The sequence below is a fragment of the Haliaeetus albicilla genome, chromosome 19, assembly GCF_947461875.1.
Source record: "Haliaeetus albicilla chromosome 19, bHalAlb1.1, whole genome shotgun sequence".
In the NCBI taxonomy this organism is placed as follows: domain Eukaryota; kingdom Metazoa; phylum Chordata; class Aves; order Accipitriformes; family Accipitridae; genus Haliaeetus; species Haliaeetus albicilla.
Window position 1 is genome coordinate 4,870,278 of NC_091501.1, and position 21,189 is coordinate 4,891,466.

A 21,189-nucleotide genomic window follows, 5' to 3' on the forward strand; every position below is an offset into this window, starting at 1 on the left:
GCTGTCCCAGTAACGACCAGTGCCCGCTGCCTGCTAAGCTCGGGAGATGAGAGCGGAACCACCAGGCAAACTGGGTTTGGGGGAGACCGGACCAGCATCTGCAAGTCTGGTTGCACCTGCCTGGCCACGAAGAGCCGTCAATGCCGGCCTGGGTTGACCTCCTCCTCCGCAGCGTTCCCAGAGGGTGCTGCCATTCCTCAACCCAATCTCACCTTTCCCCATTTTCTCTCGCCTCTGTCACCCCCTCCGGGGAGATGCAGCTCTACCTAAACGCTCTTTTTTTAATACAGCATAAATGAAAAAACGAAGGGAGCAGACAAATGAGGGCCATCACGTGTAGGGCAAGGTGAAGGTACCACGAGATGCACGGCTTTTCACCTTGGGAATCTATTTTCCACCTCGGACAGCCTGTGAAGAAACTAAGAAGTTGTGAGCTGAAATACAGGTGCTGGGCAGTAAATGGGCCCCGTTTGCCAGCTGTCGTCTTCCAGGGGACACGTTTGATTTCCCGGTCTCAAAGCCTCCAGCAGCCGGCCGTGCCACTGCGTGCGAGGATGCTGGGCAGAACTGAGCGTAGGGGAAGCCTTTCCTCCACATGCGGGCGTTTGTTAATTCCAGTTATTCTGCGTACTTGTTATGCTTTAATTATTAATGTCGATAAACTCTAGGAAATCTCATTCAATTAGAATTGCCTTTTTTCTTCTTTTTTTTTCCCCGAGATAAAATTAAAAATGCTTTATTGCAAGATCACTCTTTACCCTTGTTTTTTCCGCTCTTTTGAAGAGAAGAGAAATAAAGTCCTGGCTCCTGGGATATTGCAAGCCGGTGGGACATGGTGGACACATGCCCGGGGACTGTCCGCTCTGTTGGTCCAACAGGCCAAGCTTCTGTCCTTGCCACTCCTGGTTGCCTTCTCCTCCTCCTCCTCTTCACAAGTGCTATCCTCTTAATTCCCTCCTATCCAGAGCGTCTCCCTCATCACCTTTATTCATCCCCACAAGAGCAGGGGCTTTTATGTACCGAACCTTTCCCGCATACGCCACCTTCTCCTGCCAGAGCTTTGCCATATCCTCTTTCCTTTCCGCAACGCCACTTCTAAAGCTCTCCATCCCCCTCACACCACCGGGCCAACAATAAATCCTCCTTCGCCTACTCCCTCCCTGCCAACGTGCTCTGATCCCCAGGTGTTCCCCGCTGGCTTCTCCCCGCTGCTCAGCGCTTCTGCCCCCACGCTGCGGTTCCCCAGCCTCTCTCCGCGGCAGAGGCTTCGCCGTAACCTCCGGGTCACAGCCTCTGCTGATGCCAGAGACGGACACGCAAGCACCGAACAAAGAGCAAACCCCCTTGTACCCCTCACCCCTCCGTTTTCCTTCCATCTCACAATTTTCCCCCGAATTCACAGCTTTTGCCCACCGACGTGCCGCACCTCCCTCCACGTTTCACAGCTCAGTTTTGAACTCTGCACCGCCGCTGCTCCATGGCAAAGATTTCTACCCAACTCAGCACCGAGCCTTGAGAGCTTTGCCAATTACCTCTCCTCCTACTGCTTCTTCCCCGACATGCATCTGCTTGCAGGGGCCGGGGAGGTACCCCCGATGGTTGTCCAGAGGGCTTTCTGGAGGGCTACCAGCGTGCTGGAGGTGCCAGCCTTTCCGACAGCTGCGTCTAACTCCCACTGCTGCGCTCTTTTCCTCCAGTTGGCCACCCTGAAGAGCGTTCTGCCTGTGTTTGCAGTCAACAGACACCGAGAAAGCAAACCCTATCGTTTGAATCTAAGGTAGGGCTACTTAGAGATGATAGATTTCTCGAAATCAAATTTAAAAAGGGGGGTGGTGGTAATTAAGGAGTCTGGCTTTTGGGTCGCGTACAGAGGTTCAAAAAAATCCAGAATGAAAAAACCCCAACCCTGACATATGCACAGATTACTTATTTATTAAAACACAACCATATGCACTTTAAGAAAGAGAGCTGTATCATGCATAATTTAGTTGGCATACAGACACTACTGTTGTGTTTCATGCACATGAAATAAATAAGCATAAATTACTTAATTTGAATAAGACCAAACACCTGATTCCAGAGACGGAGCAACACTTCACGCTAAGGCATGTAAGTGCTCTTGGCTTGTTAACGTTTCACCAGAGCAGAGAAAAATTAGCAAGCTGAAAACAGAAATTCATATTGTGGCTTCTTAGACAGTACATCCACAGGGCTCATGAACAGCACGTAAACTGAGCCCTGATGATATGATGGAGCTGCAGAGGAGACTCCCATTGCCACAGAAAACACCAGGAAAATGAACATGAGATATCTATACATGTTCTTTACGATGTTGGTAACACAGAATTCAGTAATAAGAACAACAGTAAGCTGGGCAGCCTGTGTCTTCATAGATTTGAGTCTTTTCAATTTCTCCCCAAAATTTTATAACAGACCTCAGGAAAAAAAACCCTACGTTTTTTGTCTGAATGTTTCTGTTTTCCCACCCATAGCCTCATATCTCTAACTATACCATAAACGTGATTGGAAGGCTTCTATTTTAATAAAAATAAAAATTTTAAAAAGGCACTTCTGGTAACTTTATCTCCATGTCACATAAGGATTCACATGGCATTTGCCTCCTACAATTTATTTGTGCTGAAACCAAAGCTTTCAGATTTTGACAGATATCATAGATTCTCACATTTCTCAAAAAGTGTTTTAATTAACAGCAAATAATTTATCTTCCAGGCACAAATTCCTCTGGTGCAAGTTTGAGTTGTGGTTCTTTCCTTCTTACTGGAGAAGGAAAGGCAGGGTGAAGGACCCTCTGTAACACAGGTCAAACTAGCTCTGCTTTAAATCTGTGACAATATTTCCTTCACTTACCACAACCTTCAGCTTTTTGCCTGCCCATCTCGAAATAAGCATGCCAGTGAAATGAGACAGGACCTCAATACAACAGACATTGGCAAGTCTGGCCAAGCTGTGAGGTGCTCTCAAATGCAACGTAAGGAAGATGAAATAAAGCATCTTTCACCTTTAAAAATGAGAGCAGTGTATGCAAACAAGTCATAGGCACTGCTTCAGCTTCAGCTTTCAAACTGGCCATGGAGCACAAGCATGGCTAGATCAGACCCAACGTCTCCTTCAACATTACATGTGCCCCCTCATCTCTCCTCTGCGAGCAGCTTTGCTTTACTCCAAGGAAAGAAACCCAAACACGATCAACAGCCTTGTACTTACTGAGTTCAGCAATGCTCCCTACGCGTGTAGCAAGTAAAGACTGCTCGATGGTCCTTAGCTCTGACTGGCTGAACATCTGCACTTCTCCAGGCTTGTTTGACCTTTGCTGGTCTTTGTGAAGGTTCAAGCTGTCCGGCAGGCAGAGAACACCTACAGTGGATAAAAAGAAAGGAGAAGACCAATGTAATTTCAGCTGCCACCACCACATCATTTTGGGGACATTCCAAGATGAAGCCTGTGTGTGCAGAGCTCAAAGACAATCAACATTGGTAACTCAATGTCACAGATGACTCATGCTCTCAGAAGTGGCCCTCATTAGCTCTTCTGAATATCCTCAAGTCACTTACAATGTCACCTAGAGATAATTCTTACAGAAAACCCTAGAGAATTGCCCAAGGAAGAGGTCAAGAGGGTTCCGAAGAAGCCTCCTTTCTACTCCAAACCCATACAAATTTATTAGAAAATGGTATCTCAGCAACAGAATTCTTAAAGATTGGCTTTAAAATTATATATGAGACAGACTATATATTTACAGGATTTTCCTATAAGGGGAATTCCACCGACAATTGCCAAAATAACGGACAGCGTCAAGATGCTCGCAGTGTCATTGAAGGGCTTATTGAATTTCTTTTGTAAATACGACTCCTGGCATTTGAACTGCTTGGGCTTCAAAAGCCCATTATGCAGAAGCCCTTGCAGCTGCGAATTTTTGTGGGGCAGGACATAAGTAAAGCTACTGACATAAAATAATTTACATACACATTCATTCAGGCACAAAAGTCACTTTCTGCCATGACATCTAAACCCTCAGGCGTAGATAGAGGGCACACATTTATTAATCAGAATCACTGTCATGCTAAAAAACAGAACTTATTTACAAGAGCAAATGCTGCATTGTCATCCTTGGGTAACAGATGCATGGAAGTCCAACCTGGAGAGCAAACTCTCCTCCCTTCCTGTGGTCTACAAACAGCCAGCTATGGCCATGTTCTCCACAGCATCACCTTCCCAGTCCCGCTGGGGCACACACAGGTGGAGACCCGCTGGAGACAGTGGAATTGTACCTCTTTATGATGACTAAATTTCATCTTATCTTTGATTGCGTGATATGCAACAATTACCTTTGAAAAGAAGCCAGAGTAGGAAATTTATTTTTTCCATTAGCTTTTACTATTCCTTTAAGTACAGGGGAGAGGTTCTGCCCTTAGGGGCCAAGCAGACGTTACAAAATACATTAAGGAAGAGGTACATATTTAGTGTTTTTCTTCAGGGGGAAGAACTTGCCTAGTTTCCCAGCTCTGTAAATATACGGCATCTAACTCTACTGATCAATAATTCTACCAATAGGTATAACATTGGAGGTCCCAGGCAGAACGGTCACCTTAATCCCCGTTTACTTCAGTTATGAAACAGCCCACAAACATCACTGCACTGGAGCATCACAAGACCAGGTAATGTGCCTGAGGGGATGCGTCTCAGCCACCTTGTTAGCTCCACCAAACTGCTTTCAATTCCCTCCTCACATCCATCTCCTCCCTGCAAAGAGGTTAGTCTAAAAGTTGTATTTGTAGCACGGACCTAAAACCACCCATCCTGGGAGGAGCGAGACGACGCAGGTTCAGTGAGCACATTCAAAACGAAAAGCAGGGATACATGGGAAAACCAGGACTAAAGGTCTTGTCCACCGTGGCTGGAAGACAGCAACCTAAACCAGGATCACCCTCCGCACGCAACAGCTACACCAGAGCAGACTCACTAATAGCCTGTTTGAACACTGGAGATAGAGGAGCCGGAGCAGCCTTAATCCCAGCCCTGGCTCCGGTCCCGGGGTTGTAACAACTACAGTAAAACCGTACGCACGTGTGGAAGGTTGTAAGAGAGGAACACAGCTCGCGAGGAAGCACCCTGGAGAGAAAGAGCAGGACAGCTGACAGCAACGGAGGAGGAAAGAATTAAAAGCAGAGAGGTAAGGGATAAAAAGCGCCACCAGCTTATCAAACAAGCTCTCCAGATTCTCCTGCCATCGCTCAGTGGCTGATTCGCATAAACACGGCGCACTGATCAACATTTATATTCTGGGGATGTACAGACCTCGAGAAGTACACCACCTGGATTTAAAATGCAGACTTGCCTGCATATTTTAATAAGTATTCTCTCTTGGAAATATTTCTCATTTATTTAGGTTATTCTTTACAATTTTAATGGGTAGAAATTAAGGCAAAATTGGAAGCCTTCCCGGCAGAAAACAGATGTATAACTGATCTAATACTCAAAGAGATTTCTAAAAACAATAGAGCACGAACAGCTTTATGGCATCTTTAAAAAATGAATATACAACAAGAAAATCTTTTTGAGTGAAAACACACCTTAAGTGTGCAAAAAACACTGGTTTAAGATACCTTTACAAATAAGATTCAAATGATTTAAAATCGTAATACGTACAGGAGCTATTTCTCCAAGTGATTAAAGAAGTGGGATATAGACAATTTATCCTCTACTTTGTCTATGTCGCTGTTCCCACAGCCAGGCCTTTTCCTTACAAACAGCCCTGATTAATTACTCTGTTCTTTAGAGACGGGAGCATATTCTTAGGTTCTTGGATGAAAAGTGCAAATGAAATGCAAAAATGCGCCATTGTTCAAAAACTTAGCAAATTATAGCACATGTCACGCCAAAGGGTTTTACTTGGGTTGGAGATTAGCAAAGACATGCAATAGCCAAACATCTGATACTTATATGCCAGCTTCAAAACTATAATTGACCACAGCGGGTGACCAGCGGGGTGATGGAAGATTTGTTTATAACTCTCATAATTTTGCTGGATCAGATCTAGTTTTCACCAGCATGGAGAAAGTGAATTCTATGGCTCAGGCATGCAACTCTGCCAATTTTCTAGCTTCAGCTGTTTTCCCCAAAAATGATTAAAGAAAGGTGAATAAAATGCTTTTTAGAAGAACAACCCACTCTCTTTTTATCAGTGTTTGATGTAAAGCTGAAATTCGGATGAACGGCTATGGCAGGGAATTGCTCCCCAGCACGAAGAGAGCACGCCAAATCGAAGAGGGCGGGGAAAAGGGTAAAAACTTCATGATTATAAATATCTTTTTTTATAAATAGAAACATTTAAATAGCCACCACCAGCTTTCACTGGTTTGGCTAGAGGTCAACTTCCTTACTTTAATTCTCTGCCGATCGGTATTACGCACTCGCTTTTTCAGCCGCGTCTGTGCCTGTACTGTGTTGAACTTGACAAACAGGTGAGGACCTCAAGTTTCCAATGGCCTGAAAACCAGTACTTTTTCCCTTGCTTTTCTGGCTGTCGCTGCCGATGCTATCTGTCATTCCACACCAAAGATTTCTGTGCAGTATCTTCAGAAATGAATGGCGGTATCTGTCTTTTCTCTCGACCGGCACTGTTCAGTGTCCTTCCTTTCTGCTCCGTTACTCAACCCTGTGCACTTCTTTGCTCATTATTTTATCCCTCTTCTTCCCTCTGATTCACTAGAGTGGAAATTAAGCAGTCAGTTTTTGCCTGATGAATACGGGGCCAGACTCACTCAATACGCCCCTGGCTGCTCTGTGCCATCCAGCAATGTACAGCAGCCATACGTTGCGTCCATGACTGCTGTGAACCACTAGAGCAAGGCAAGACAACCAAAGCCCTCAAGTCTATTTGGATTTTGTCACCTCTTTCGGTGCTTCCCCTCGTCTGTATCCTCCTTGGGGCAGGGATCTGTCTAGGACTTGTCTGCAAGGAGATATATCCAGAACAGGCCATATCAAAAATTGCTTTATTCACTTTGCCCTTGGTCTCAGGGTACCCTGCAGTCTGTAGGTAAAGGACTGAAGAGAAAGGCAGAGAATACATTTTAAAATCAGCAGGATGCCAAAAAAAAAAAAAAAATCATAGCGACAAGCTCCTAATGCTTCTCCTCCCAGATCTCTAGAGAAAAAACAACATCACAGGGAAATCTGATGTACGATTAATACCCTCCACATTTTTCCTGCCCTCTGGGCTCACATGAAACACAAGCCAGAGCTCAGTCCCCAAGGACTTAAAAATCCCAAACCAAAGAAGTATTGCACAAAATGACAAAGCGAAGATTGAAGATGCCCAAACTTATAAAAAGAAGTAGTTATTTTAAACCTTCATGCAAAGTCATCCAAACCCAGGGTACCTGGTAACTCTGTTCCAGTTTCCCCATGCACAATCCCACCTCTTGGGCTTGGTTGATGCACCACCCTCCATTGCAAGGCAGATTTTGGCACAAATATACATACATCGCTGCGTACTCAGCTGCCCGTGCTGTCCTTGCAGCGTGACAGAAGCGTGCGTGCATCACGCAAACATCCCGCACCCGGCAGCAGCCCTGGCAGAGCTCGTCCCCGCTGCTCAGCGCCTCCCCAGCAAAACAGCCCGAAGGACCTGATGGCCAAGAGCAACTCCAACACCAGACGCAGCACCAGGTGCGTGACCGCGTCGGCTTTCAGAGCAGCAGAAATAGAGGATTTGGAGCTCAAATCTCACCTAAATACAGAGGAATCATTAAAAAATCCAAGCCCCCTCCACTGTTCCTCTATTTAGACAGATATCTGCATTTATTTCTATACCAGCCGTTGCAAAACATTTGATTCCTGAAGCCCTGGCACCTTCGGTGCCTGTACTCCAGGACTGGCAGTCAGACTTCGCTTTCTCCCAGGCATAGGAGGCTGCTTGCTTTCCACGGACCATGTATTGCTCTTGACGCCACACAGCTATTGGTATTACGCAAAGGCAGATCAAAGGGCAAAACAGCAAAAAGAAAGACACGTCCTATCTTTGAAGCTTTTATTTGTATTTCAAAGAGTTTGAAGACATTTAATCAAGCTATTGCTTAAACATTCAGCAAATTCACCAAGACCAAATGGTATCTCAACTATTACTGAATTCAGTTTTTTATATGTATCTGTATACAAAGTGACAGGCCAAGGCAAGCAAGGAGAAGTCTGCACTGCCTACTTTCATGGGTCTGCAATACCTCATGTTATCTGTGTTTCGAATTCTTTGCCTCCTCTCTCTCCTTTAGTATTCAAATCACATGCTCTAAACCAAAACAAATTTCCAATGACATTAAATTAATAAAAATGCCCACTGGACAATGGGATTCAAATGATCCGTGCTGAGGCATCTAGCAGAAACCCAACACAAATGTGTTTGTTTTGACTAAAAATATAAGTGCTGTAAAGACTATAAAATAACATTTCACCATTCGTTCCTTTGGAAAGAGTGCCAGATTTCTTTATATATATATTAATTTAGTGTCTGGATAGAAGCATGAAGGTTTTGCTGCTCTCTTACTATTTTTCTTTCATTAACTGCTCCTACTTTCAAGAGAAAATAATTCAAAGTATCTTTGACTTCCCTCTTTATCTATCTGTTACATCTTAAGCAAATGTACATATCTGGAAAACAGCTTATACTCCCACTACAAGGAATACCTGGATCCTACTAAGAGTTTATAGAAATTAAGTGTGCAGGACAGATATCAGGCAAATTGCTGTACAAAATGAGCCTGAAAATGGTAGTTAACCCCGAACAGTCCCCAAAACATGGTGTTGCATGTTACACTGCTCAAGTAAATGCCAACCTTACCTAGGAGGACTACATTTAGGTGGAGGAAATCCACTCAATCGTCATCATTTTCCTATTTTTTACACAGGAACATGGGACTAGAAGGTCTTTGAGTCCAGTCTCCTGCTCTCATAAAGAATCATGTGAAGTTCAAGAGCTCACAAAACATCTAATCAAAAAAGATACCTTTTCTTACACAGATTCATGCACCAAAATATTCCCCAGCACCAGAGAACATTCTTGACATCTACAACATAAAGGCCTATGGGAAAGAAATAAAGGGGACAGAAGTATTACCAGCTGCCATTGCAATAGCAGAACACTTCACTAGGTGCAAACCCACATGGTTGGTATTGCGACGTGCAGAAAAACTCTCCTGACCCCACATTTTGCAATCGTGGGAACCATGAGTTTGTGAGGATGATGCACCATCCAGGTACAGAGCAGATTTTGAAGCACGGCGTGGGAACACCAGCACCATGAGCTCAGCATCCCGACACCGATGCATAGGAGCTGGTGAATACAAAGTGACCCAAACCACCACGTAGAAGCTCAAACTTGAAAGAAACCCTACGGTCTCTGTTGTTTGAAGCAACCTGCGCCACGATTCCTTAGCTCAGCCTGTCAACCTGACCAGCAAGGCAGATGGAAAACATCTTGACTTCTCCTCACAGAAATGAGACTACGGGGAGAACCTTAAAGCTAATCGTATCAGCCAGTGCTTTCAGTTAACGGAAGAGCTGGAAAGCGTTCAAGGCAAGGAGTGCAAAGTGTCTTCTTTCCACACATTCCAGCCCGGTTAAATAACAGGGAGTGGCTTTGCATGGAGAAAATGCAAAGCGCTTGGGAAAGCTAGGTGGTGATATAAAGTTTCCAGAATCGGAGCCTTAGAGTAGGCAGAGCAGCCCAAATGCACAAGGGTGGAACAGGCCCAGGAATCAGATGCGAGAGACTAAAGGGACGCTACTTTGTGTGTCTTTAACACCTACTACCCAAAGACATTAATAAGCATTACCAGCTTTACACTTAGCCTCAAGACACTGGCGTTAAGCAAATAAGGTAACATTCAGGTCCAATTTACAGATGAAGTGAAAGCAAAGCATTAGAGAGCTTAGTAACTAATTCAAGGTGAAATAAGAAATGTCAGAGAAAACCAGGGAAAGAGCATAAGGCCTCTAGTTATGCAGTTTAACCACAAGAGATCACCCTTTCTCTCCTGGAAAAATCAGTAGAAGAGCAAATGAATAATGCTTAAAAATGAAAGAGCCAAGAGCCTAACCAAATCTGCCAAAAAATGATCAACGGCAGCAACCACTGATAAATGACAAACAGAAGTTGCACAAACTCTGCAGATTTTGCGTTCTCACCAGCAGGAACTTCACTTCCAGAACAACTGTGAAGAATGAACCTGAGGTAAGCAAGGGCAACTTTTTTTTTTTTTTTTTTTTCATCTGGCCAAGTTTGGAGGTTTTGTCTGAGCAGTTTTGTCTCTGGCTCCTTGCAATTGGAAATTTTAGTAACTGCATATCTGCAGAGCAGTTTTTTCCAAAGACGTGTGATCGTTTTCAGGGCAGTATCCCAGCTGAGTTGGCTTTGATTTCATCAAAAGCCGGAATGGATGATCATCATCCAAAGCAGAGCACCTCTGTGAGATATTAGAGCAGATGTTATAGGAAGACGAGATAATAGAATTATATTACAACACGCGACTGTGACATCTTTTCTTGTAAGGAGTTTCTTAGCACAACACATTCTGCTTAATTGGGATGTCCTCCTTACTAGGATCCTTCTAAAGGCAATCGTTTTCACCTAATGATAATGAGTGGCAATCACTGCTGCTTAAAATGGTATAGAAGTAACAACAATTCAGCTAAATTGGGATATATTCTGCTAGCACCAAGCAGTTAAGTGGTGCACAACCAAGTGGAACGCAGGATGGATTTGATTGTTTAGGCTCTATATTACAAAAAAAAGAAGAATCAGAAGATTAGATCCCACTAAACATAGAAACTAAGCTCCCAAATCACCAGCTACAGCTTTACATTTATTTTTATCAGGATATAGAGAAAACAAAATCTTGGTCCTGCCAAAATCAATTGCAAAACTTCAAAAGCGTCAAAACCACCACCAGAAAAAAAAAAACCAACCCCCCAAAACAGTGAACATGAAGCAAGCCAGTCCACAACGAAGAGAAGAAACGGAGATCCATCTCCTCATGTTTATCCCAAGGTCTCTCCCAGTTCCCTGAAGTGGTCTTTGTGGTACTGCTATAGGGCAAGCAGCAGCAGATGCTGCTTACCAGTGCGCATCCATGGGCTGGACAGACGACACGTGTGCTGATGGCATGGCAAGCTGCAGCTGATGCAATAGCTGTATCATCCCTCTCCCCTTCTCCAGTGAGGGGACTGATGTGCACCGCACGCCTTCACCTACCTACGAATTTCACCACTGCTCTCCCTGTTGGCCATGAAGGGGCATTTTATCAACTTCACAACAGGAAAATTGCACAACAGCACACTGTGCTCAGCCGCGCTATTCCACTGTCACGGTGACCATAAAAGTTCCAGTGCGAGTTGTGATTTTTTTGGCAGAGAAATGTTAGAGCTGACACAGTGCATTTATTTCACGCCGAGTACCCATCAGCTCGAGATTACCCTGATCTAAGCTATGCTGCCCTGGAACTAGCGCTGTGGAAGAGAAAGGTTTTCTATCACACTCTCTTGACAGGAGGCATCCAGATCCAGAAAATAGAATTAAAAAATGCCAGTATCATCTTCCTTCTCTGCTACATGCAAATAAATATAATACATGCAGCTCTCAGTGTCTCGATACAAGCAAGAATTTGAGAGGTCATGGGGAATTCGATAGAAGAAAAGAGCAAGATGAATGCGTTGGCAGTGCTGGCTGGTGAGGAAGCTCAAAGAAATGTGGATTTGATGGTACCCAGTCTAACCGCGAGATGCCTCTTGCAGCTACTGGCAAGTACTCAAGATGGCAGACACATACTCCAGGGGGGAAAGGATGTGCGCTGGTACAAACATGGACTCTGGACATGCACAGGAGTACTAACTCATGCGAAAATAGGTTTGGCTAAAACCAGACACAATCTCCTATTAGGCTGAGAGTTCGCAGAAGGTCTAAGCCTTTGAGTCACTGAAAATGACGAAGAACGCATTAATGGGTTTTATTTCACGGAAAAAAGACCTGTCAGCCGATAGCAGCAGAACAAGAGGATTCGGTGATTCATAGCTTAATATGCTTTCCCAGAGCCTGTAATTTCCTTCATTCATTACCGTCAGCCCCCCAAAATGCCCAGCCGTGACAGAAGACTTACCTTCAGCACCCGTCACGCGGGCACGGCCCGAAAGCCCAACGGTGCCAATACGGCATCTCTCCTAACCCAGTCCGGTCTCCTCCAGCATTTGATAAACAGAACACCCGCAGCTAATTAAGCACTATCATACAGTATATGAGTAGAGAGTTTCTTGTAACAATCCTGTTTTGGACTTCTTGAGAAGAGAGACTTAGTTTTTCAACTGCAAACGAATAACCCCATGCAAGCACATAATCCCCCATTTTTGCAAGACCTGCTATCCAAACAGGCTCCTGTACCAGGTACTGCAGCTTTAGTAAAGTGGTACAAAATGCTTGATCCAAAAGAGCATTTTTTCCGCTGCTTTCTCTGTGCGCCACCGTTCCTTTGGCATAGGCACTATGCATCGGATGCCTTCGAGGGTCAGACATATCATTTCAAAAACACCAACGTGCTTACGTTTCTGAGCAGTTGCACTGAATACTACACAATACACTTGGCAAGAATATTTTGAATACCTTAAAAAACACCTCCTCCATTTGTTCCAATATTTGCAAAGATTAGTATGCTTTTTACAGGAGAAGGAATTGGTTTGCCAAAATTCCTCCTTTCGCTTTGGAACACCATCAGCTTGTACAAAACCCCATGAATAATACATAGCAGAGCAGACACTGCTGAGACTGAGCACGGGGCATTCCCATCACAGTTACCAACTGCACCCTTTGAATTTCACAGGCAGACACGGCGGCAGCAGCTGGAAACGGGATCAAGGGGAGCTGGACGAGGCGCCTGTGGTCTATGGAGCAATTGCCTCCTTGCGCTTGGGAGCCAGTTCTGTATGCAAAAGCTTGTGCAAACCATACGTACAGGAATAAGGATGGTTTGGAATTCAAACTGGTGAAACACCTGACCTTACAAGGGTGGGGTGACTGGTTGATGGGAGAATGACACCCCTTTCTGCAGAGCTGGGTGCTTGCTTTTTGCTTTGTAAGTCACCTTCCATGAATGCCAAAGCCTTGGGCTCTGCCCCAGGCAATGCTACCGTAATATCAAAAAGCAGCTAAAACCATCACCATCCTTCAACTTTGAACAACTAAATCATCAGCCCCAAAGGTTTCTGGGAAGGCACTAGGGTATGTGATTGAATAAAATAAATAAAAAATAAATAAAATTACTAAAGTCCGCAGTCGGTAGGGCATTAAGCCCAAAAACACATGACATGTAGGGGCTACGACGAAGCCCTTGAGCCTATGGACACATGAACAAAACTGCACTGCTGCCGTATGTTGACGTGCTTCAGCAGGGAAATGCAGGCAGCTCTGGCAGAACCCTTACTGACTTTCTAAGGGTCGGGATTTTACCCCCGAGCGATGAGTTTTGGGTAGACTGGAGCGTGCGGGGCGCGCAGTAAAGGTTAAGTAATTAGAATTTCCTTTCAACTGCTTGCACAGATGAATATCAAATTAGCCACTCCACCCTCACCATGAAAGCCCACGCTTAATGAAAGTAAAGAATGGTAAGATGTTTTAGAAACACGAGCTGCCATTTACTGGCTTTAGGGCAGTATCCCATCACCCCGAGCATTTACTACGCTCCCTCCCACCCTGGCACACCTAAGGATGGCACTGAGCAAACAGATTATCACAGCGGGATAAAAAACGTCTACCCTTGAAGGTATATGGTACAGACCTATAGCCATCTCCTGAACTGTCGACAATCCCAGAGCAGGACGTGTCCTGCATCCCCCCCTAACCAGGTCTGCTGCATCATTTTGGGTATCCCTAGCAGGCGAGATGTTCTCACCTGCAAACACCTGAGCTCAGGTACCGATGGCTGTGACCTGCGTGGGACCAAAAAACAAAAGCCAAGGTAGCCGGCCCCCACCCTCAGTAAGGGAGGAGTAACCTCTGCCTTCAGCACGTGCTTCAATGGGGTTTTGCCACGTATTTAAAGCCAAATATTCACCTAAAAATTTCACTGACTGGAAACCCTGGATGCCGGCCAGTTGACAGTCATTTCTAAAAGTAACATTTATGTTCTTCAAAAATACCACTTGGCTTACTAAATAGAAATGGCTTGTTAATAGCACATATTTCACCATCCAGACCTTTGATATAGACACCTACAACAATAAATCAGCTCTGATCAGTAAAGGTTAAGCTATATACATTTACATATGGTAAAATAATTTACAAGAAGAGACATTAGACTATGTCGCTAGCATACTTTTATGACCACTTGCCCTACGGATTGGCTGGCTGAACCCATTTCAAGTAATTCAGTTTTTACAGAGCTGATGGACACCCTCTTCCCACCCAGCTATATATAATGCAAACTAACTGTGTTCAGGTGTGTGAGCTCATTACATGGCTACCAGTTTAACTGAAAAAGACTTTTAAGAATTACTTTACAGAGGTTGAATACTTTTTTTGCATCCCTGCAGAGTATCCATTTGTACATTCTGAATTTTATGATATCAAGATGCACAGTTTTATTCCTAAAACATCTGATTCATTTTTTGAAAATGATGCCCTCTATTATTTTTTCCAGACAGAAATGGCTGCACATTTATTCTCAGAGTGGTTAAAGGTCAAACCCAGTTTTCATTTACGCGTAATCTTCAGATGTGAACCTCTGCATTATTAATCTCCGCCACTGTTTTACCTAGACATTCACACACAGATCGACAAACACCAAAAACCCTACAGTAAAGGAATATGATCATTTCTATGTCAGGCCCTTCTCCAGTGCGCTGAACAGACAGTAGTTAATGAATAAACAGACGCTCGCTATTTTATCTTTCTGATTCAGTCTTTGGCATGACTTTGACACGACCGCATCTTATCCATCCTCTGCTTCGAGTAAAGCACGATGCTGGTCCCCACGGGCTCACCTTTTCCCACGGGTGCCCTCACAGGGACAGAAATGCATCCCTGGCAGTGCCTCGGCCGCCCCACGGAGCTGCTTCACCTCCAAGCACAGCTTCACCAGCCCTTCCCCAATACTCAAGCAGCAAAATTACGGTGGGGAACAAACCGCGGGGCAGTTTTTCCCCCACAGCCTTGGTCTTGGAAATGACCCAACTCAGCTGAAATTAAAAAAAAAAAAAAAAAAAAAAAGTATTTTTAAATCATTTTGGGGGAAGCGACTGCCCTAGAAAAAGCTAAAAGCTACTGGAGCATATCAGAAGCAACCGAAATCGGGGACGTATAATGACCATCAGCAGGTAGCTGTAACAGTAGGCCATGCTAACTGCTTCACCAGCTACATCTCATCTGCTGATTTTATTTAGCCCTTTCTCTTTTAAGCAGACTGAAAGAAACCAAATGGTATTTGGAAACTTCCAGACACGGCTTCAGTGGGTCCGGATGACGTAACTGAGAAGCTGACTGAGCAGCAATATATGCTATGAAGGACACAGAAATCTAATATAAATCTTGGAAACTGATTCAAGTCAAAAGCCCTGATAGAAAAGAACCCCCAAATAATAAACCAATACAAAGCAAACTCTTCATCGTACTCCATTTTCCCAACAGTCAAAAAACCTCCATTTCCATCACTCGGGTACAGTCCCCGAACAGCCGCCTGTTCGTGACGTCATCTCATCTCACCTGCATACAGCCCTCCGCTTCATTCTTCACCAGCTGTGCCCGGGACAGCTACCTGTTCTCAGCATCTTCTCCAGGGCTACAACAGAGAGACGCCCAGTCCTTTTCCTGTGAACATCATCTTACACCTGCAACAAACCAGCCCCACGGTTCAGCCTGGAAGTCCTCGCTGGAGGTGGTCACAGCTCCTAAACCAAGTAAAGTTGTACTCATTCCGATCACATTCTCTTTGGATAAGCACAACAAAACGCTCCCTGTTTTAGATTTCTTAATATTAAAGATGATATGAACCATAGGGAATTATAAGAGAATTATGAAGTTCATAATTTTTGGAAAAATCATGGATTCAAGAAGAACTACTATTTCGTAGCATAAAAACACACCATGAAATGTTAATTGCAATGCACAACACTGCAAGACTTACAGGAATTACAAGCGAGTTTTCATCATCTCAGCTGTACATCATGAGGAGAACAAACAAAAATAGACTAAATTTCTAGTTTGAAAATAAAATAGATTTGTAATTAGTTATTTTAATTCTATTCTAGTGAAAAGGCAGAACTCTGCAATTTAAATCATTTGTAGATTCATGGCCTCCAGCCATGAGCGGACAACACACTACCATTGACCCTAGCCACAGGGACTGCTACAGCAGGCCAAGAGTGATCTATGAGCTTCATTAAGAAATTTAAATAGAGTTCATATATATATGTATATACACGCACAATGTGAAATTAAAGTAGGCATAAATGGAGTTCATATATATGTATATAGACACGCACAATGTGAAATTAAAGTAGGCATTTGCATCCACCAGACTTCCCAGAGAGTCCCCTCTCCTGGAGAACTGTCACTTGGAGCGCGTTTGCCCAGAAATATGTAATCAAGAAAATAATTCTTAAGTTGCTGCTAAGAGTTTGAATATGCGTTGGACTTGGCTGTGCAGAGAGATGCCTGCAGGGCCATCTCCACATATACCCCTCTTGGTGGATGTCTGGTGGAGCCGACAGACAACACGCAAAAAAATGAGTTATGATGCCTGTCCCGTTTATCCATGCATTCGTTTCACCTCCAGAGTTAACGGGTTATCGAACCTGACTCTTCTCCTGAAAGCACCTGTTTTCCTGCAAGGGCTAAGCCACGGCACAGTGCTGAGGGTGCTGCCGTGCAGGCATCTGACGGCTCCTGAACATAGTGCACAGAGCACCAGCTCATCAGCAAGAAAATACCGTATTAAGTAAATCAATGCAATTTCTCTCATTGCTGTGGTCTTTTAAATGAAGTTTTAGCGCACTCAGAGACAAAAATATACTGTCTAACTATAGACTATTCATAGGCAGAGCTAAACTCTTCGTTTAAATGGGAATCAATATCATTTTCTCTTGCACTGATATATCTATGTCACACAGACACAACACTTCAAAGACACATCACACGTGGGTCGTCTTTTCTGACATGAGATTTGCGTAATGAAGACAGACAGCTCTTCTGGCCCAAATTCCTCATGTTAGTCATGTCTCTAGGTGACGAACAATGGATTTGGTGGATGCTCAAAATGGTTTGTTGAGTAAGAAAGTTGCTTCTTACCCTGGAGGAGGTGAAAGGAACCTCCCTTCTCCCCATCTCCTGCAGTGGAAGGGTATGGGTACAGTAATGGCGATATTCCAAAATATGCAGGTCACCATGAACACAGCTGCGGTGGGCAAAGCCTTCAGTATGAGAACTGAAAGACCATATTTAATGAAGAGGAATTTTGACAAAAGAGGTGAGCTTCTTTTTTTTGCATGTGGAAATTGTTATTCTTGGTATTTCCAAAGCACAACAAAGTACTGAAAATTTTCCATTTAATTTATCTGTCAAGCTCCTTCCTCAGAAAGTTTCATCTTTGTTCAGCACTCAGGTGGTATTCTTTGTCCACTAAACATAGCTGGGGAATCTGACACATTTTTATTTAGTTTCCAAAATCAATTGTGTGTGTATGCGTCACCGGTACTGATTTGTCATATGATCATGAGCTCTTTCCCCACCTCTGCTTAAACAGCCACTACTTGAAACTGAATTCACAATGAACTTTAGTGTCAACTGACAGAAAAAAAAAGTCTCCAACTCAAATGGTTTAAAGGGATGAGTATAACAATCATGGCAAAAGCAGTGACAATGTGACAATCTGAAAGCCTTTGAGACAAGTTCTCAAAATACATAGGGAATTGAGGTTTTACCCTACATTCAACCCCATAAATGTTAAAAATTCTACCAGTTCACATTTAAGGATCCCCAAGCGACCTTGACTTCGCCCTGACCATGAAACAAAGGGGAAAACTGGAAATTTTGAGACAAGGTTTTCTTCTTCAGATAGAGCTGGAAAGAGGAACTAGAAACTGTCCTTCAGTTTTAGTGACGGACTGATCATAAGGCTGCCACTTGCAAAGTCCACCCACTGAAGTTTTTAAGCAAAAAAAAAAAAAGTTTCAGAAGGGATCTGATTCAGAAAGGGCAAGTACAGCAGCATGGCTTTCCCCAGCACACTCTGAGATAGGGAAACGAGATGCAGATGCAGACACAGACTGCCCTGAACTGGTTTCTCAGGATCCATAGCCTTGATCTTCACATACTTTTGGAAAACCCAGTCTGAGTTGTTCGTACACAAAAAATACATTCTGGGGTCTGCACATCATGGTGGGAGGCGAAGAAAAATATGACTGCTGGAGACAGTGCTTGCAACTCTAAGGAGAAAAAAAGTAAAATATTTTTGGGATGGCTTCAGAATCATGGGAAATATGCAGGATGAAGCAATGGCTTTCATGTGCAAGTGGAAGTATGATTAAAATGTCCTTAGGCACATAACTCAAGAGTCAGCACAGACTAATATGACGTAGACAAGAGAGATAAGGAGCTCGTGAACTGCGGCTTATCGACAGGACATACAAGATTAATGCAAACAGCTATAGAGAAGGAAAACAATAAAAACATAAATGATGGAAAATAATCCTCACACTAAGCCACTCTGCATGCTTTTGGGGAATGAACTGACAGCTGAGCGTGCAATAACATTCATGTGCTCTACCATCCTCTTACTTTTTACGAGTTAATAGTAACTGACTGGTGTACGTGGCAGCAACATATGAGGACAGCTCTGTTGAAGCAAACATCAGTTTACACTTAATTTTACCTGCACAGCAAACCTTAATTTAGGTGCTTCAAAAGCAGACTGACCAAGAAATGACTCTGAAGCAAAGCAAAGAGAGGCATTCAAGATACATAATACTAACGCAAAGTTACGCATCTTGGGGGCAGTGAGAACATGCAGGTCTTCATCTGAAGAAGACAACACCCAGAACAACAACCAAGACCAGTCTTGCCCAAAGACAGAAAAATGTATTATTAGACATGAACCCAGACTAGGTGGAAACAAACACATTTTTGTCACCTCTCAGCTGGATAAGGGCAGTTCATGTACTGATCGTGAAGCCTTCAGGCCCCGGCAAGCCCCAACTCGTGCAGCACATCGTCTCAGCCGCGCAGGCTCCTGCAAGCACCTAAGCCACCACGCTTCCCCCAGAACTAACAGCCCCAGGGTGTCCCACCACCTTGCAGGCCAGGTGCAAGGTACTTGGTTAATAACAACTACTTATTTGGCGAATATCCTGTTTGGATATCAAATCCAGAGGCCCGCGGGACAGGCTGGAAAAGCTGCTGCTAAGCTGAGTGGACTGGGGATGTTTGGATGTGGAAGGTGACTCCCGTAGGCATGCAAAATGCCTGCCGTGCCGGGGCTCGGCCGGTGGCAAACACCAACGAGCTGGCCGCCCGTGGAAATCCCATTCCAGCGACAGCTCCTCGCCAGTATGTCTGCGCACATGCCAACACCCGCTCTTTATTCAATTCCCTCTGTTGGTTTGGTTTTTTTGGCCGCCGATGAAATCTCCGCGTTTCGTAGCCTATAACCGGGAACCTGCGAGGACGGTGGGGGAACAGCACGGGGGTTGATGGCACAGCCGCACCGCTGCCGGCCCGAAAACGGGGAAACCAGCACCGCCACCGAGCCGGGCTGGCTCCTCATCGCTTCAGGAGGGCTCTGCACCAACCGCAGCTTGTGAGAACGGAGCGACCTCCTTCATCCCACCGAGGGACGTACGTGACATCTGTAGGTGCTGTGGTTCGCAGGCTGTGGTTGCAGGCAGGCAGGCACGGAAACCGGTTTGGCTTTTTTGCTCGCGGAGCTGTGCGTGCCGGTGAGCATCCTCTGGCTTTCAAGAGCTATCAGTGCAAACCAGCCCTGCGCCGGCGGGGGTTTGTGAAGCGCAATGCTGGGTTTGCTTTATCACCACCGACTAAATGCTACTGCAGATGACTCCCATAAAATGAGATACATTGCTGTAATAAAGGAAACAACATTTACCAAGATACTTTGAACTTTATTTTCAATATATATCTTCAAAGCAATTAACTAATATTAGGGCACTAATTTTCCTCAGACCTCTGCGACTCAGGCGGGTATGGTTAGGCCTCTTGTAGTTTATACCATTAAGGTGTAATGCTTCAAATCTGTTGCCTTGAATGGGAGCAGAGATACCAGTACCCGCGATGAAACTAGAGCTCAGAGGTCTTAATCCGCCAGCCCAACCCCTCTTCCTTATAAAGAGTTGGCAGCAGGGTAAAACGGGGTGCAAGACGCAACCTGGGGGAAGCCAGCAAGGCAAGGCTCGCTGCCACAACCGCCGAGAGTGCGCAGCATCAACGATGCGCCCAGTACACATTCTAACACGTAGACCCAATAAAGGTTCATTAAAGAAGCAACATTCCAGCTTGATGCCACGCAAAGTGGCTTCACCTCAGTGTACTACACTGACACTGGGGGCACTGCTCCTTATTTACACCACTGATGGTCCCAAATCAGCCCTAACTACGAGCCCAAAACGCTCATCATGATGAAGAATGAGAGATATCCAGAGGAGCATCCTGCACAGGAGCAGCAGCGTGGGAAGAGAACCTTTGCTCCGACAGGGAACGTACGCCTTGCCCAGGTCTGAGGATCTTCTACAGCAAGCGCAAGCCCCTCCATAACACACTTCCAAAATGAGCTGGGAGCCAGGACTCCCACCCCCAGTTGCAGTTTGCCACGGATGCCTCCTTGGTTTCCAACAAGCCCACAGACGTAGGCATGCCCCAATTCATCCCTCCGTTAAACTGGTGATGCCATGGAGGCTTGTTTCAGTAACATTTGGAAAGCACCTTGAGAAGCACTACGCTACATAAACAGCTCCCCCGGTAGGTTTATCGATAAACCAATTCTCAAAAGAAACAGTGAAAATGGAAAATAGGAGCTTCATGGTGGCTTATTTAAACACAGGCAGACAACTTGGCCTTGGTAGCAGAAGGGCGCACGTTCTTCTCCTTGGGTGCATTTCAAAGACAGCTCCGCTACGCAGAGG

At 44.7% G+C, this 21,189-nt stretch overlaps 1 protein-coding gene across 4 annotated transcripts in view; it reads right to left on the reverse strand.

Moving 5' to 3' along the window:
* ABTB3 (ankyrin repeat and BTB domain containing 3) overlaps positions 1–21,189 on the reverse strand; it is a 188,791-nt gene that overhangs the window by 84,092 nt on the left and 83,510 nt on the right. For all 4 annotated transcript variants that reach the window (XM_069807377.1, XM_069807378.1, XM_069807376.1 and 1 more), the window contains exon 2: positions 3,226–3,375. In XM_069807377.1, the coding sequence (XP_069663478.1) occupies positions 3,226–3,375 (150 nt within the window). The remainder of the gene's footprint in view (positions 1–3,225; positions 3,376–21,189) is intronic.